The following is an 18,805-nucleotide window of genomic DNA, read 5'->3' as shown; positions in this document are numbered from 1 at the left end:
TGTCCAAAAATCATACCTTTTATTTTATGATATATTTAGTAATTTGAGCCTTGAACTAATAATTAAACATTATTGATTGAGAGAAAACAAGTTTAGTTAAGTATACAATATCACATTTTTTATTTAGACTGCATTGGTTTGGAAATATTAGGCGATTTGCTTAGGGGGTCCGTAATTCCCCCATTTCCACTACTGAACACTTGGAGATTTTCACCAACGTATGCGAAATTCTCTCAATAGAAACATGTGATATGTGTGACGCACATCAGCAGACAATCAATCACATACGCATTAGGGTGGCAGTGGATGTATGGAAGAAATTTCATCATCGAATTTCAAAAACCGACCATGTACATTTTGTTTATTCGCTTAAAAAATGCTCTGTGCAAAGTTTCAGCTCAATCGGACATGTGTTTTAGGGATGCCTAAAAGCGGTCGAAGTTTTGATTTTTTGTTCCTCAAAAATCAGAGTGGCGGGGGGCTTACATGAAATTTGAGAAATCGAAAAAAATATCGATGCCAAATGACTTAAAAATGCATAAAACCGACCATGTTCATTTTGTTTATTGGCCCAAAAAAAATGACCTGTGCAAAATATCTGCTCAATCGGACATGATTTAGGGGTGCCTCAAAGCACTCAAAATTTCGAATTTTTGAACACTCAGGCCCAAGAAGTCAATCTTCAGCCAAAATTTTTTTTAGATTACACCAGATCTCGACATTTCATGCAATTTGAAGACATCTGGCATTTTTTTCCAAAACCCCGATTTCATGTGGTGATTTTCGAAAATCAAAAAATCTAAACTTTGAGCGCTTTGGGGCACCCCTAAATCATGTCCGCTTGAGCAGATATTTTGCACAGGTCATTTTTTTTGGGCCAATAAACAAAATGTACATGGTCGGTTTTATGCATTTTTAAGTCATTTGGCATCGATTTTTTTTTCGATTTCTCAAATTTCATGTAAGCCCCCCGCCACTCTGATTTTCGAGGAACAACAAATCAAAACTTCGACCCCGTCTTTTTTCAAACCAATAAACAAAATGTATATGGTCGGTTTTTGAAATTTGACATGACATTTTTCGCTGCCACCCTTATATGCATACTTCATTGCACAGTTCCGTATTGCAGAAATCTTGTAAATCCAACAGGAAATGACTGTAACAATTGAATAGCCTGTTATCACCAATTTCACAGAAAAATTGTCATTGCATATCATTAAAGTTCATAGAAGCCCATTATTCTTTTTTAAACCAGAAACATTTCAAAATCTCGAATATTATATATATTTTAAGTTGCATGAGAATGTCATCAATAGGAAATAGGCATACATTCCATTTATCGAGACGTTTTCTCGTCTATATAGTATATTCTGCAGATTCCTAATAATATTCCTATAATTCATTGGATTTTGTCTTCGTCTACTTCAGCATACACTTGCATTTACTGATTTCGTTTGGTTGTTAAATAACATTGTCGTAGATAATTATGCTACACACTGTTGATTTGTGCCAAGGCGGTTTATGGCAAATCACACTACCTTTGAAGTATGTCCAACAATTCCTTGTTTTCACCTAAGTTTACTTGAAATTGCACACAATGTCTTAACTCGTTTGACTTACCGACTACAAAAAGATTGCAATTCAATGGGCATCTAGCTTACGTTTCCTCGCTTCGTATCGAGGATCATACAATATCATTACATCGTTTGCACTAAAATGTGCTCTCACCGTCCTAAACAAACTACAACAAACCTTAACGTTTCACCCCGAACAAGTTCGGTATGGATTTGATCTTTTTCTTAGACCCGCTAAGAAACTCCTTGTACATGTCGGACCGCAGATACCGCGAGTAGGAGTCGCTCTTCATCAAATGATAAACGTGAGCAGCAGCTACATCGAAACACCACCGATTTGGGGGTGCGGCACTGCTAACCGCTTCCCGGGCTAGCTCCATTGATTTCGAGTCCACGTTCACAGGGCAGGGCGCATCCGGGGCGAGAAATTCTAAATAGATAGCATGAGCCGCCTCTTTTACCTTAGATTGGGGCTGTGCCTTCATGCTCTGTACCGACTCCCAAAATCTGTGGAAAATTTTGATTTTAAAGAGAGATCAGAATATGCTACGAGGTCTAACCCTCGTACATTCGAAAGATTGCGAACTTACTTCAAATTTTCACCACTAAATTCTTTGTCAAGAAATTTCGAGAACTGATCACGTCCTATTGGATCTATTAGCAGCTCTCTTATGCTAAAGGCCCAACGTTTAACGCGTTTCAAAGAGACGTCCTTGCTAAAAAAAAACATTAGCAAATATTATGCTAAAGAGGTGATTTCTGACAAGAGAAATATATTCCGGGAAATTCACTTACGCAGTACGATCGGTATCCCACATTTCCGTATTATCGGTGATCCAGGGGTTTGGCTGATCGGGGCTTGCGAGGAAGTAATCATATTCGTGGTATTGTTCGAAATATGATATATATCTAAACAAGACGAATAAGACAAAAAGGTTATATATTTACAACGATGAAGCTCTCTGTTATCAACTCACGATTCGGCTACTTTTGATATCTTAATGGTTCTTCGTTCCAGCTTGAGTTTGAGGAGTTTAATTTGTCTAGTCTGCTGCTCGATAGGATTGCTGTTGATGGCCGCCCCGGATGAGCCCGAACCATGTGTGGAAGCTCCGCGGCGGTACGCTTTCTTAATATCGACTTCGGTAGTGTTGACGCAGCCTGGCATTGGACGGTGTACATCCCAAAACGCACGCTCCTGCGAGTCCAGCACTTTTCGCTCCAGCTTGTCACGTTTCTTATCCACCTTGCTCTGTGCCTCGGCTTGCATGAAAATGAACTCCCACTTGCGGGAAAACATTTTCTGCAGCTTTGCCAAATTTTCCGCTTCGTAGTCTGCCAGTTCGAGACGAGTCTTGTTTTGCATCGTACGTTTACAAAGGTATACCGCGTAATCGGTATTCTCTGGTTCCCAACAATTTGAAGGCCAAAAGTATGGTGTTTGGAAGCGATAGAATGTGCCATCGTTCTTCACTGTCAACAAATGATCATCAATCGGGAACAGGTATCCATGAGACGCTAAATGATGGGCTAGATGCAGTGCTTCGGCAACATCATCAATACTGAGAGTCTTCATTATCCACGAGATCAAATCAGCGCCGGTAAATACGGACGGTACTTTACTCATGAAAGCCTTGATTGTACGCACCGAAACGCCACCGTCTTCACTCTGCATACGCTCCACTATCGATTCCATCTAGAATGAAAATTACGTAAGTGAGTGCAACACCCGAATGGATAAACACACAAATCAAACCTTCTTATATACTAAAATATTTGGTGCATCTTGGTTCATAATAACTTGGGTACTATGGGATCGATTATTCCGACTACCGCTCGGAACCACACTCCCCGAACTGGTTCCACTGACGCTCGGATTGCAGTTGTTACCACTAGGGTTACTGGCCACAACACCCTTTTCATTGTCCTTTTCTTTTTCCTTACTTTTCTCCTTCTCTTTGTTTTTCTCTTTGTCTTTGTCATTTTCTTTGTCTTTATCTCTTTCCGTGGAATCCATTTTTTTCTGTATACTAATCGACACCGATTTATCCTTATCGATCTCCGTTGTCATTGTAACCATTGTCCTGTGAAGCTGCCCGAATGCTACCGAGGGTCCGTTCTAAGGTTTCAATCTGAGATATGGTAAAATTTATTACTTTCTTAGAAAAAAAATTGCGTTCGTAACACGTGCATCATGTATTTTTTTTTCTTCGTTTCCAGTGGTATTCTGTTTCCGTTCAAGTGATATTCGGGTATCATGAAGTCCTGATGTTTCATACGGTTCGTATACCATAATCCAATGATAAATGCCAAGAAAAAAACAATGTTTCGAATTTTTTGTTTAACTCCTATCATAAGATTCTGCACAACCACCTCGTCAACTCGTAAACTGCCTGCTTCTCGCATGGTACAGATTTTGGGCCTCTTCAGGTTTCAGGCAACATTTCTCGATTGAACGAAGCTCTGAAGGGCTGGATACGTTGTTGGCGGAATACTTCTCAATGTCCTCCGCTTCCTAACAGCAGATTGCAGAATCCGGCCAAAACAGCACGGAACAATCGTGTTGCTTCAAAAGACGTTTTTCCACACACGCGCATATTTCCAAATTGATGGTCCAAGCCAGATATTGCACATGCTTGAAAATGTCTGCCAACTTTCCCCTTTCGATTGCGGTGTAATCAATCTGGCCACAATGGAATTTGGCTCTTTTTTAGTTCAATTCATGGTCATGCCCAGCTAGATGGGACATTTCAGGTGGAGAGGTAGGGGCTTCCGGTTTTCAATTTCCCCCCGATCCAGAATTCCTGGGTGTCGAACAATTTTATTATGCTGGTGACAGTTAATTTGGCTCCATTTAACGATTTCACAAATTCGACATGCGACATGTATCGATCGCTAGCGAAAACTTAAGGCGTTTCTCCTCTTGCTTAAACACAATATTGAACTGTAGCTCAAAATAGAGGCACCATTCTGCACGGGCACACCATCAAACTGTGTCCAGGTCTTTAAATATACGAATACAATAGTTACTTTATTTTCATTTTAGATGGATTCGATAGTGGAACGTATGCAGAGTAAAGACGGTGGCGTTTCGGTGCGTACAATCAAGGTTTTCACGGGTAAAGTACCGTCCGTATTTACCGGCGCTGATTTGATCTCGAGGATTATGAAGACCCTTTGAGACCCTTTGGGTTTAAGTGGACCATATAATATATTAATGCTGTGGAAACTTCAATCTCACAATCCTCCTCGAGCCTTTTTAAACCTAAACATATTTTTTCGGGACATGACATTTGGTTGACACAGGAAGCTCATACTTTAAGGGCGTGAATGTTCACTACCCAGAGTGTTTTGGATTAGCAGCCCAACGTGTACCTATGCTATATCCGAAAACAGAAAATTAGAAGGAAGGTGTTCAATATACGACAGCATCAATCGACATAGGATTCATTAATTATGGCGAGAATAAATATTTCAAATATTTATGAATAAATTCTTGAGTAAAAATATTTGGTTCACTTTTTATAACTTTAGATATTACTATACTGCCGTTCTACGCATAGTTGTCCCATGTTACTTTTTGACAATTTTCACTTTTCTTCATAAAACGATGTTTTAAACATAATTTTCCCAGCTTTTAAATAAACAACATCAAGTCCAGTTGTTCCATGCTGATATTCCTGATATTCTAATAAATGAATCGGTTCAAGTACAAGAATTTCATGTCACGCTTACAGCAGGGCTAATACACTCATTTCTGGTTTGTGAGAACGAACTAATTCTTAAACAAATAAAAAAAAAGTTTAACAGAACACGTGTACATCTTGTTAGCGAATGCCTAATAACATTGAGATTTATTTTCCGCAAAGGTGTTCATCACTCACTGCGCTCACACTACTGTACGATTCACAAGCGATATCACTTGGATACTACATCCCTATGCTACTTGCTATGAAACCAATTGCTTTTACTGTTTGATGCTATTAAAATATTAAACTAAATTTCGCAAATTTCACTTTTCTTGATAACACGATATTTTTATGCATAATCTTTCGGAAAACCCCAAAAAAACTTATTGTTTGTTCCCAGTATTTCAAAAAAAAACATCAAGTCCAATTGTCCCATGTTTATATTCTAAACATAACTGTCCCATCATGCATTTTAAGCCCGAAATCAAGCTTGATTGTTTCGAGTGAAATGATCTTGTCACCTTTTATCAAACAATAGTTTACTGCTTATAAAGGGTGTGTCACATCAAATTGCATCACGGTAAAAACGCTGTAGAAATTTAATTTTTAGGAATTCTATCTTCAGCTTTCGCTTATAATCAGATAAGAGTGTATAGATCACGTTGGCCATGCTTCACTGTCAATTTTTCGTAAATTTGGAAAAATGTCGTCGAACGAATAAGAACGTCGTGAATTAATCCTGTGCACTCATTTCGAGAATCCGGAGTTGTCACATCGGGACATCGGTAAGATGCTGGGAATCGTCCAATCCACGGTCAGCAGAGTACTAAAACGATACTTCGAGAACCTAACCATCGACCGGAAGGTGAAGAACGGCAAAAATGGATGCTCCGTCAGTGAAAAAGATCACAAGCGCGTAGTTAAGCAGTTTAGACGTGATCCGAGAAGTTCGGTCCGGGATGTCACCAATAAGCTGAATTTGTCAAGTTCATTCGTCCAGCGGACCAAGCAGCGGGAGGGCCTGCGTACATACAAGGTTCAGAAGGCTCCTAACTGCGACGAAAGGCAAAACATGGTGGGGAGACTCGAGCCCGGAAGCTGTACACCGAAATACTGACGAAGCCGCATTGCCTGGTAATGGACGACGAAACCTACGTCAAAGCGGACTTTCGTCGGCTGCCGGGCCTGTTGTTCTTCTCCGCAGAGGACAAATTCAGCGTTCCGGAGGAGATTCGCAAGCAGAAACTATCCAAGTTTGCCAAAAAGTACATGGTGTGGCAAGCGATCTGCTCTTGCGGAAAGCGGAGCGCCCCCTTCGTGATGACCGGCACGGTAAACGGGCAGGTTTACCTTAAGGAGTGCCTACAGAAGCGCTTACTACCACTATTGAAGCAGCACGAGGGTCCGACCATCTTCTGGCCGGATCTCGCTTCGTGCCACTATTCAAAGGACGTGTTGAAGTGGTACGAAGCCAACGGGGTCACCTTCGTGCCAGGGAAATGAACCCGCCCAACGCGCCGGAGCTTCGCCCAATAGAGAATTATTGGGCGATTATGAAGCAGGCCCTCCGGAAGAACCCAAAAGTTGTCAAATCGGAGGCGGACTTCAAGAGAAAATGGATTTCTGTTAAAAAAAAACTACAACCTGACGTTGTACAGAACCTTATGACGGGGTAAAGAGGAAGGTGCGAGCATACGGGCTTGGGCTCGAAGTATGAATAAAAAGAAAATGCCAAAAGTTGTTTGATAGTTTTTATTTTACTGTCTAAAATTTTCAAAAGGATCGGTCTACTGGGCGAATTTCTACAGCGTTTTTTCCGTGATGCAATTTGATATGACACACCCTTTAAAAGAAACTCGGTGTATTGCTAAATTGAATTGCTTAAAGCTTCTGATAGACAAATATACTAGAAAACTTTGATTGCGTTTTTCTCAGTTGCTGATTTTAGAACATGGGACAACTATGCGTAGAACGGCAGTATAGAATGCATTTTTCTTTAACTTCTTAGTACAAACTTTTCGGCGATTTATGGAAGCAGTTAATGATGGTCCCCAGATTCCTATATTTTCGAGCAGTTATCGACACCATGTCGGCCGAGCGACGAAAAGTGCTACAAAAGTGCTGGAATATTACCTCACCTTGCCTCCCGCAGGCAACAATGTCTATAGTTTCAGCTATAATTCTACAAGATAACTTGAACAGAGCGATCACTGTAGCTTTGCTTTCTCTCTTTTTCGCTAAACTGTCAATCAAAACACGAAAGCGAGTGCTACATTTAAAAACAAAACATTGAAGCAGTGGTTGAATGGTTACAACAGCAAAAGGTAATTTCCCAAATCAAATGACTTGCTAACACGGTAGGCTTATATTTTCATTATTCTCAAAAGTAAACTTCATCTTATTTCAGCTGTTGTGGCACAAATTTCATGCACCAAACCCGTCCTGGAGAACATGCAGCTGGAACACCAGTGAAACGATTAATTACGATATATTACGGCTAAACTGAGGAGGATAAATAGAATGGTATTACTAGCGAAGACGATAGAAGATTAGGCTTTAAAATTTATTTTATTTCCGCTGTTGCTGCCGCACTTTCTCCCTCATTATAACGTATGAAAATCCCGGCCGGTGATGTTAACGAATTGAATGAGAAGGATGCTTCGAATGATGATGGTATTACCAGAGTTGAATGATCAGTTTATCGTCTTATCGTCTTATGCGTATAATAAAATGATTATAAAGAACGCTTTTCTGCACTTTTTATTTTAATTTTCTTGAACACAAACAAAGCTATAATAAGATTCAAGCAGTGCTGCGATCGGTCGACGTGGTGCCAGATTGGCACATCCTTGGCTCGTAATTGGTTGTCGAATACGAAGGGTAGGTCGACAAAATCATTGCAAAATGGCACGATATCGGCATCGTTGTCGACACCATTTGTTGGGTCCGATTCGACACAACAATGTAGAGTGGGTCGATTCGTGATTAATTATTTTTTCCTGCGAGAACAATACACAAGTTGGCCATGTGTCATATGCGCTTATGTCGACGGATGCACTGTATTGTGTAGAAGTTGCCCAATGCACAAACTCGGCGAAAGAATCAACCTCTGTGAGTCTAGACTGGCACTTTATCGAACCAAATTAAAATGGCGCAATACACATTCCTAATGCCTTTAATAAATTGACTGACTGCCTTCCTACTAACTTCTTATGAAACAAGTAGACAATAGGAGCTAGTCAGATTATTCGATTACTAAATAAGTGGGAGGATCAAATTGAAACAAATTGACATTTTGAAACATAAAACTTTTTGTAATAGGCCATCGTGACACAGGTGTCGGAGACAGGAAAGCACGGGGGCTTGTACAGAGCGCTCCCGCTATTTATAAAACAACAAACAATGCATAGATTTGGACCTAGAGCCACAAGTAATTGTAGAGATGAAACTTTGATTCTTCATGTAGGATTAGTCTCATAGAAAATGCGTACAACCTTAATAGTACTAAGCGTGTTCATCTTCGCGTCCATGATCTATAGAGTTTTTGTCCGCATCTGATCTGTTAGACCATAAAATAATTAGATGGCGAAATATCGGGTCAACACGGCGGTTGGGACAAGATTCCCCAAGATTTCTTCTCGTGGATGACCAATTATGGCATCATTGGAGTAGCATCTCCGTAAATTTTCAGCAGTTTTCGATGCGCTTCAGATGTCATTTTCTTCGAATGACAGAATCAAATTCCTCGTAAATGGCGATTATTTGATACGTTGCAACAGACATTTTTACACATCCAAAGGTATAATCACTAATGAATCAAAGCAGTTTGTTTACCATGCGTCTATGCTTGGCTCATGACGTTCTGCATATGTTGAAGCACTCAGGCGTGGTGCACACATTTCGTAACGCCAAAAATATGGATTTTGAACCCCTTTCCTTCCTTTCGTAGCGCAGGTTGTATACCTAACACGTTGCAAGTAACGCAACCTCGACCCCCTCCCCCTTGAAGCGTTACGTAATTTAACGGTTTGATGGTTTGGGGAGAATTTTCTCATAAAGGCATGGTTTAGATAGCTTACCGTGAGCATGAATGAACAGTCAGAAGCCCAACGAAGTACTTCTAAATTATTTACTGCTGTTCTTACATTAAAAACAATTTGATAATTGGGTAATTCAGCATCAATTCATAAAGGAAGGTTACGGCATGGTTTTGTAACCGTTGGTTACAATATTGTTAGTTTTTTTTAATAAATTGTTGTTGTTTTAAAAGTATTGTCACCTTTTTGTAAATTTTTTTTTAGTAGGGAATATATTTTGTTAAGTAGGGAAGTAATTGCAATGTGTATGTAATTTGTTTGTAAAACCGGGTGAAAATGGTGGCGTGTCGATATGGCAGGACACAGCTAGGATTGCTAGAGAGAGTCAGCGACACGAGGCACAAAATGGACGCTGTACCACGAAAAATTGCGATGAGAAGGCTGGAGGAAGGATCCGCCATGGAAAACGGGGTTTTTTGGGGGATTCAGGCGTGGTGTGTGACGGACGTTGGTCCAAGAGTTCGGTCGAAGAGTTTGGACATAGTTTCCTCGACGAACTCCCGGTTGACCGGCACACCATTCGGCCTAGTGGACCACCACTACGCCTAACCGAAAAGGACCAGCGAGCACCCTCTGGTCAGGTTGACCATAAACGTTAAGGAGGGCCCCCTCTCGACAGTGCCACTCCGGTATCGTCCTGGGCCTGTCGATTGCCGTCAAGGAGGGAGGACGCCGAGCAACGGTCAACTGTCCACGTGTCAACCTGCCGTGGACACTGGCGCAGCAGTACAATCAACCACAGTCGTGTCCGCCTCTCTCTCTCCACCGTAGAACAACCAAGGCAAGCCAGAATCGTCAGCAAATAAAACATAAGTTGTTTATAAAGAAGGTGAGAGTATTGTCTTTTTATTTGATCGCGAAGCCCCTCCAATTACCCAGTAGTAAGCCGACCCTGACACCCAGTTCGAGGGGTCTCTTACTACTGAGCTTTTTCCGGGAAGACACAGTAAACAGTCTCAGTTTAATGAAAAGGGGTTCAGATTCTGGACTGGTCAGCTTGTGTTCCAAGTTAGAACTCTGTAAGGAACTTCTGAGGAGTGATCGGACGAATAGTAGATGCAGCTTACAAGCGACGCTTCGAGTTGTGAAAAGCAGTGTATAATATGTTATATTCTTACTATTTTCAGTTATGAAAACTGTATAAATATTAACTATGGCTAAATCAAAAAAAGGAAATTCGGAAGCACAATCAAGAACAAGTTGAAAAATGCATAGTTCTTGCATATGGGAACTACCTTGGAAAGCCCGGAAGTAAAATATACGTGATTTATTTCTGAGCTTTTTCTCACATTATCAACATTTTCTTAGTCAGAAAACAAAATCCAAATGCCTCACCTATCGTTTACGTTTTGCGTTAGATTGCCAATTGTGTCGTGAGCTAATAATTGATTTTTGAAACCCGAATTGCGAAAATATTTTTACTTCATTGTTTCAAAGTTTCGCATGTGACAAAAAATTGGACGGTGTGTTTCTCAGCACCAGATTTTGGGTTGAAGATACGGTCAGGACATACGGACGGGATTGTTTCTGGAATGCATGCACCTGGGACCTGAAGCGCTTTAAAACGTATCTGATCCACCCTACTCTAATTCAAAAAAAAAATTAACCTGAGCTTGAGCTTGAGCTCGGGTAAACTGTACACTTCGAAGTTGCTCTCCGTGATTCACCTGAACCAGCGATATTGCACAAAGAACACACTGAATGACGCTTGGGAGTAGCAAACCATTCTCATTGTGCAAGTTTCAGTGAATCGAACTTTATATAGCCAATAACGACGCCGGTCACGTGCTTACAGTCACCAGGAGCAGGGAAGAAATGTTAGTATGATAATCGCCGCCCGAAGGCCAGAAGGTTCGCCTCTACAAAAAACTATTTTAATACAAAATGGCAAATGCGTGCATTTGCCCCATAGTGGGGGCAAAGGTATCCACCGTACGGGGCAAAAGTGCGCACTTATTGAATTGTACCTTGAATTGTAATTGAGGTGACTTGTAACAAAAATAAATGCTTTGTCATTACCAACGGAAGAAGCATCATTACCAGAGTGTGTATGCACCATCCAGTGGGAAGGAGGGGGTGCTGTATGATGTTTTATGGACGGAGATGAATGGGTGTTATGGTCGAACATACCACGTGGAAATTTTTGGGAGGGAGGAGACTGACAATATAAGATATCTGAAAATGTCCAACATTTGAAATAGAATTCGTTTTCACTAATAAACTAGCTGACCCGGCGAACTACGTCCCACCCACAATTGATATATTGATATAAATTTTGAAACTCATTGTTGAAAAAAAACAATATTTATTTGATGTTCATGGTGAAAACATAAATATACACGAAATATTGGGTTGGGGAAAAGAAATGTCGTATCTTGTGTTGTACTTATCGCATCGGGTAATACTATATGGCTATTTAAGGACGACAATCTTTGCTACAAGTGTCGTTTTGACTCGCTCGATTGGCCAGGAACTGGGTATAGACCATTAAACCGTTTGGAACCATTTGCAGAAGATTGGATTCCAAAAAAACAGGAAGTGGGTTATATCTATGGTATAACCGCAAGGGTGACGTAGGACTATCGTTGATTTAGAGATCATTTGTTTGAAGTTGAATCTGAATTCATTCTGAATGAATGTATATTTGGAGAAAACGAGAGCGTTACGTTGGAGGCACAAGGTTTTATGCATCCAATATTGGATACGGAAATATCCTACTGATGGGGAAGAATAATCTTCAGAAGCTATCCTGTTAATTGCGATTGATTGAAAAATCACAAAACCAAATGTATTTAGTCACAGTGTTACATGGATAGAAAACATTCAAATAAACTCTTTCACATGAATGTAATTTTAAATTCCCAGAGAAACTGGCAGATTATTTTCAGTAACGATTGGATATTTCCACATTTTCCTCGATACTGGAAGCCCACCAGTGGTTTATGCTAACTCGATAACCATCTGTTAATAGCACTTGACTGAAACATATTTGGTCACAGTGTTACATGGATAGAAAACATTCAATTAAACTCTTTCACATGAATGTATTTTCAAATTCCCAGAGGAACTGGCAGATTATTTTCCGGATCTTTCTCGATGCTGAATGGCATCCAAACGGAAAGAATTCCGCGCGTGTATGTGTGTGTGTGTGTTTTTTTTATTTTTTTTTTTATAGAGGTGAGGAACGCTCTTCCAGCCTTATCTGGGAAGGGATAACCCAGACGTCGAGTGGGGATCGCACCCAAGCCCTCTACTCGTAGCCTCATTCCCCCCGGGACCACATCTAGGCGACTACTTCAGGGGGCGGCTGTGCTCATGCACTTCACGAGTTTTCAACGCAAGCTAACGTTGATCCTTTCCTTTTTCTCTATATTCTTATTCACCATTCGTTGCTCTCCACTGCGCTTATGACCATTTTGCAGGCATCCATTTACCCGTCGAGACGTGTACCGATTAGGAAGCGCCCTCCAACTTAACGCGCGCCCCGTCACAGTTACCCTCGCAGGATTTCTCTTCCCAACGGAGCGCCGATTAGGTAGTGCCCTCCAACATGACGCGCACTCCGTCACAGCTACTCTCGTGGGGTATGCACCAGTTTGTCGATGGCTTCCTCCATGATGCTCGCTCCTTCGAAATGTTCGCAGTGTTCCTCCATCCAGGCCACGATAAGGCGTTGACAGGCAGGCATTTTTCTGTTCTTCGCGACAGTATCCGTTTACCTGTCGAGACGTGCACCGATTAGGAAGCGCCCTCCAACTTGACGCGCGCCCCGTCACAGCCACCCTCGCAGGATTTCGCTTCCCAACGGAGCGCCGATTAGGTAGTGCCCTCCAACATAACGCGCACTCCGTCACAGCAACTCTCGTGAGGCACAAACCGATTTGGTGACGCCTTCCTAGGCGCTCGCTTCGTCGAAGTCCTCGCAGTATTTTTCCTTACAATCCACCATGAGGCATTGCCAGCAATTTGTCAATCCTTCTTGCCAGATTCCGCTTACCCGTCGAGACGTGTACCGATTAGGAATTGCCCTCCAACTTGACGTGCAACCCGTCACAGCCACCCTCGCGGGATTTCTCACCTGTCGAGACGTGAACCGATTAGGAAGCGCCCTCCAACGTAACACGCGCCCCGTCACAGTCACCCTCGCAGGATTTCTCTTCCCAGCGGAGCGCCGATTAGGTAGTGCCCTCCAACATAACGCGCACTCCGTCACGGCCGCTCTCGTGGGGTACTCCGGTGCTTCAGATCTCACTGTGGTTCATCTTTTATAGTCAGGCGTTATCCGCACGCTGGTCGGCCCTCCACTTCCGCTGTAGCTCGGACATGATGTGGACGATTGCACTGTTCACTGCGTTCCAGGTGCCCTCGTCACGACACATTTCCTCTACGATGTTCCCAGCATAAAGGGTAGGCAGCCCCTCGCGCCTTGTGGTGAATCTTGGACATACAAATACGACGTGTTCCGGTGTTTCCTCCACATCTCCACACTCCGGACAAAGAGGCGATCTTGCATGTCCAAACCGGTGCAGATACTGCCTGAAGCAGCCATGCCCAGACAGAAACTGTGTTAGGTGAAAATTCACCTCTCCATGTTTCCTGTTTACCCAGCCCATTAGTGTCGGTATGAGCCTGTGCGTCCATCTGCCGTTTTGAGCCGCACTCCACTCTTGCTGCCACCTAGCCATCGACTCTGCCCTCATTAGCTTCCGGATTCCTCTGGTTCCCCTCCTCATATAGCACTCGCTGTCTTCCGCCAAGATGATGTTGATAGGGACTAGCCTAGCTATGACGCAGACCGCTTCTGTTGATATGGTTCTGTACGCACTCGCGACTCGCATCGCCATGAGCCGGTACGTACTATTCAGCCTTCTCGTGTTCCGCTGAGTTTCTAACGCCGCGATCCAGGCTGGACCCCCGTATCGTAATGTCGATGAGGAGACACTAGCCAAAAGGTGCCTCTTGCTGCTGCTTGGGCCAAAGTTGTTGGGCATGATTCGTGTCAGTGCATTGATTGTCTTCGTTGCTTTTTTACAAGCGTAGTCGACGTGACTGTTGAAGTTCAGTCGATCATCGATCTGCACCCCCAGGTATTTCAAATCTCGCTTCGAAGTTATCAAGTGCTCTCCGATGGTGATTTCTGCACGTTGCACCGCCCTGCGGTTGCTGACAATCAACATTTCCGTCTTGTGGTGGGCTATCTGCAGTTTCACACTTTGCATCCACCTTCCGATCATGTCTATCGATTCGGTCGCGAGCATTTCGACCCGTTCCAAGGATTCTCCGGTCACGAGAATAACAATGTCATCCGCGAAGCCAATGATCTCCACACCTCTGGGCAGATTCAGTTTTAGTACGCCATCGTACATGCTGTTCCAGAGCGATGGACCCAGGATAGAGCCCTGCGGAACTCCAGCCGTAGTTTTAATCTGCGCCTGGCCCGTGTTTGTCTCGTACACCAGCACACGGTTCTCGAAGTAGCTTCTCAGTATTCTACACAGGTATTCAGGGACTCTCATCGTGTGGAGCGCAGTCGCGATGGCCTCCCAGCTGGCACTATTGAACGCGTTCTTAACGTCGATCGTTATCACTGCGCAGTATCGATTTCCTCTGAGCTTCTGTTTGGATGCTCTGTTTGCTCTTTCGACCACTATGCGAATGGCATCTACCGTGGATCTCCCTTTCCGAAATCCGAATTGACTATCGGACAGTCCACGAACTCCCTCCGTGCATTCCGTCAGCCTATTGAGGATGATTCTCTCCAAAAGTTTCCCCAGAGTGTCCAACAGGCATATGGGTCTATACGATGCTGGATCACCCGGCGTCTTTTCTGGTTTGGGCAGTAGTACTAGCTTTTGTACCTTCCATCGATCCGGAAAGTAGCATTCGTCTAGACACTTCTGCATTGCTGTCCTGAACATATCAGGGAATGCTAGGACTGCCGCTTTTAAAGCTACGTTGGGGATTCCATCTGGGCCAGGCGCTTTCTTCGTTTTGAGACGTTTCATAGCTGCAACTAGCTCGTCGTTCGTCACCTCTCTGCGTTCGATGTTATCCTCATCCTCTCCATATGGCATGGGTGGCCAGGTCGTTGGGTCGTGCTGCGGAAATAACCCTTCCACGATAGTTTTTAATTTTTCGGGACACATTTCGGAAGGTGTCGTTGGGCCCCTGAGCTTCGCCATCACCACTCGGTAAGCATTGCCCCATGGATTGACGTCCACGTCCCGACATAACTCCCTGAAGCAATTAGATTTGCTCCGCTTAATCGCCCGTTTAAGAGTGGATCTAGCCTCTCTAAATTCCACTCTCCGCTCTTCTCTGGTGTCTATGCTTGACCGTTGGAAGCGTCTTCTGGCGTTGAGGCAGTTGGCCCGAAGTACGCCAAGTGTCTCACTCCACCAGTAGGCTGGAGGTCGCTTATACCTGGGTTCCCTTTTTCTTGGCATTGTTATATCGCATGCTTTGGCTAGCGTTTCCGTCAGTTCATCTGCGTTCATGTTCAAGACGCCACTCTCCACGCGTAGTGCTTCGATGAAAAGATCCTTGTCAAAGATTTTTGTCTTCCACCTGCGTGGGCATGTCCTAGTTATCCGTACTGCCACGGAGTGTCGTTGGCCAATGGTATAACGAATGGCTTGATGATCACTGTGTGTGTATCCTTCGCATACCCTCCATCTCATTTCTGTCATTAACGACGGACTGCAAAAAGTCAAGTCGATGATGGACTCTCGGCCATCTCGACGGAAGGTACTAGTGGTACCCTCGTTGAACAGGGTAACATCCAGCTTGGCCAGAGCTTCTAGTAAGAAAGTCCCTCTCGCGTTGGTGCATCTGCTTCCCCAATCTACTGCCCAGGCATTGAAATCCCCTCCTATAACGACTGGTTTTCGTTCAGCGAGCTCCTCGGTGAGGACATCCAGCATATAGTGGAACTGGTCCATCGTCCATCTGGGAGGTGCGTAGCAACTGCAGATGAAAATTCCGTTGGTCTTTGTGATCACGAAACCCTCGCGAGTCCTCGAGACTACCTCCTGAATGGGATATCGGCCCATGACCTGGATGGCGGCCATTCCCACTTTATCCGTCACCCAATTACCGTTACCGGGGGGAATGCGATACGGCTCCGCGATAATTGCGACATCACATTTTGTTTCTGTCGTTGACTGCCACAACAGTTGCTGTGCGGTGTCACAATGGTTGAGATTTATTTGGATTATCTCCATCACTGTTCGCTTGCCCTCGCCTGTTTGTACACAGGGCAATTAAAGCCTCCCGTCGTATGGTCATTACTGTCCTCGCAGAGCATACACCTTGGCTTTCCCTTGCAGTCGCTGGCAAAGTGTCCCTCTATTCCGCATTTCCTGCACAGTTTGGATCTATCTGGCCCCAAGCAGCCTTTCGCCAGATGGCCGTGTTCTCTTACTGGCGTCGATCCTGATGTGCTCGGCACTCCTCTCGCTGCTCCTGTACTCGGTATTTCCCCCGTGCATTCTCAATAGGCTTTACCGCGCCCTTACTCGCGTTGTCACCCGATTAGTCGCCTTCTACGACAGGGACGGGGACCTCGACCCGAAGTGCTATTCTAGGCCGGCAGCTCCACGGCACATGTGTGTGTGTGTGTGTGTGTGTGTGTGTGTAGCAGCTGCTTCGAGATCTTCCCGGGGAACCGTTTGTGGCATCACTCTCCTCCTGATGGATTCCCTTTTGGCCTAAGGTGCAAAAACAGGCTCTTGGTGACACCGTTCATCCGCGCTTTCATGATAAATGAAGAGCTTCACCACAACAGCGACAACATGCTCCAATCGCTGTTCAATTAGAACTGAGTGGATTTCCGAGCGGCGCTCGCTTATATACCGATTAGTGATTTCAATAGCCTGTTTTGAAAAGTATAGAACGCGTGGACATTTTATCTTTCGAATCCGTTCCTCACGATTCAACTCGAGAACGGAGTAACGGATTTGGACAGTCAGTATCAGGTTTGATGCGACTTAGTCTGCATCAGATTTATATGCCAAAAAAGATATTATATACCACGAATATAAGTCATGTACAGAAAAAGAATTTCTGTGGAAACTTGAGTGTCTGAAATCATTTAAATGAAAACATCAAATGTGGGTAGAACGAGGTTTACCGGATCAGCTAGTTTATAACCGAATAATCATAACAATACATGTTGATAGTATTTCACATTCAAATAAAAGTATATAAGCATGACACTAAGGAATACTCCAAATAAGAAAAAACTAAGAAAAATAATAAGAATAAGAAAATAAGAACGGTTTAGTATCAATCAATATAGGCTTCAAAATATGTGATTCTTCAAAATGAATTCGTAAATTGTTGTCTAAACCAGAAGACTGCTTATATCGAGCATAACTCAATACACTTGTCAATCTGTATGCTAGAAAAAGTGCCGTCCGACTCACATTATTCCTCGAAAGGACGCTTTTCCAATACGTTTTCACCTAGCACTGCCTCTCTTGAAAATCCAACAGTAATGGCAACAGAGAAAAAGCAATGAAACACTCTCCAAAATTGGATAGGAAATTCTCTTTGCTCCAAACCTGCTCAATATATGAAAAACTCTGGGTGCCCATATTAGTTCCCCCTTCTGTCATGGTGAATATCTTCGAAATTGTTGGACTTTTTCACCATCATTGATAGCCAGACTTACGCTGTTCTTACTGCTCCCTTTCGAAGTTTTCCATTCATCCTTTATCCACGGGTTGGCGTCCAATTTGCATTTTGCACTTGAATCATAGCATTTAAACTTGGCGAAGGCTTCTTATGACACTCAATTGGTTTATTCACATCATCTCCAATTCCATGATTATCCGTAATAGATCTTTTCCTTTTTCACTATCCATTAAAGCAAGTCTGCTATACATCCATCATGGAGAATCCTATTCCGACACCATGTCACGCGAAAAATTGAGGAAAATACTCATTCTGTGCCGAAAGTCACTAAATTTTGGCATCGTGCAGTATCAATCACCATCGAGGAACAGGAAACAGAACGGAGCAATAAAGATTCAGACTGCTAATATCGCTATTCACGTCGTATTGATACTGGTGCTACAATATTCCGCTTTTCCGCCCAAATCGTGCAGCTTCCCTTGAAAAATTCATTTTAAAAATTTACTCCAATACACTGTCCAGTTATGCACTTGGTGGTCACTCAACAGTCGCCAACCAGATAAACATATCTGACGTAAAAAATCACACTTTCGAGATACAAAAGAAAAAACAAAGATCCACTCCGATTCCCTGGAATATTGTTCGAATTTTCTTTCTAGTTTACAATATTTCTCGCTCACAATCCCACTCATTCCCTCCTCGTCACCAGCGAGTGCGGGTGAATACCACCCAACGTTTAACTTTTTCTGCTCGCCCAAAACGTACGGACGGTAGTTCTCTCGATGTTCGCACCCTCCAAAATTCCACG

At 43.2% G+C, this 18,805-nt stretch overlaps 1 protein-coding gene across 1 annotated transcript; it reads right to left on the bottom strand.

Annotated features, from left to right (window-relative positions):
- Nucleotides 1–1,339: 1,339 nt before the first annotated feature.
- LOC129768640 (regulator of G-protein signaling 7-like) lies at nt 1,340–18,805 on the bottom strand. Its single transcript, XM_055770406.1, has 6 exons — nt 18,035–18,805; nt 3,331–3,706; nt 2,552–3,270; nt 2,370–2,483; nt 2,165–2,290; nt 1,340–2,081 (listed from the first exon to the last, which is right to left on the bottom strand). Exons 2-6 carry the CDS (start codon nt 3,652–3,654, stop codon nt 1,754–1,756), a joined length of 1,611 nt encoding a protein of 536 aa, XP_055626381.1. The 5' UTR covers nt 3,655–3,706; nt 18,035–18,805; the 3' UTR covers nt 1,340–1,753.

The sequence above is a fragment of the Toxorhynchites rutilus genome, chromosome 2 (genome assembly GCF_029784135.1).
Source record: "Toxorhynchites rutilus septentrionalis strain SRP chromosome 2, ASM2978413v1, whole genome shotgun sequence".
NCBI classification, from domain to species: Eukaryota; Metazoa; Arthropoda; class Insecta; order Diptera; family Culicidae; genus Toxorhynchites; species Toxorhynchites rutilus.
This window is presented reverse-complemented; position numbering and strand designations above follow the sequence as displayed.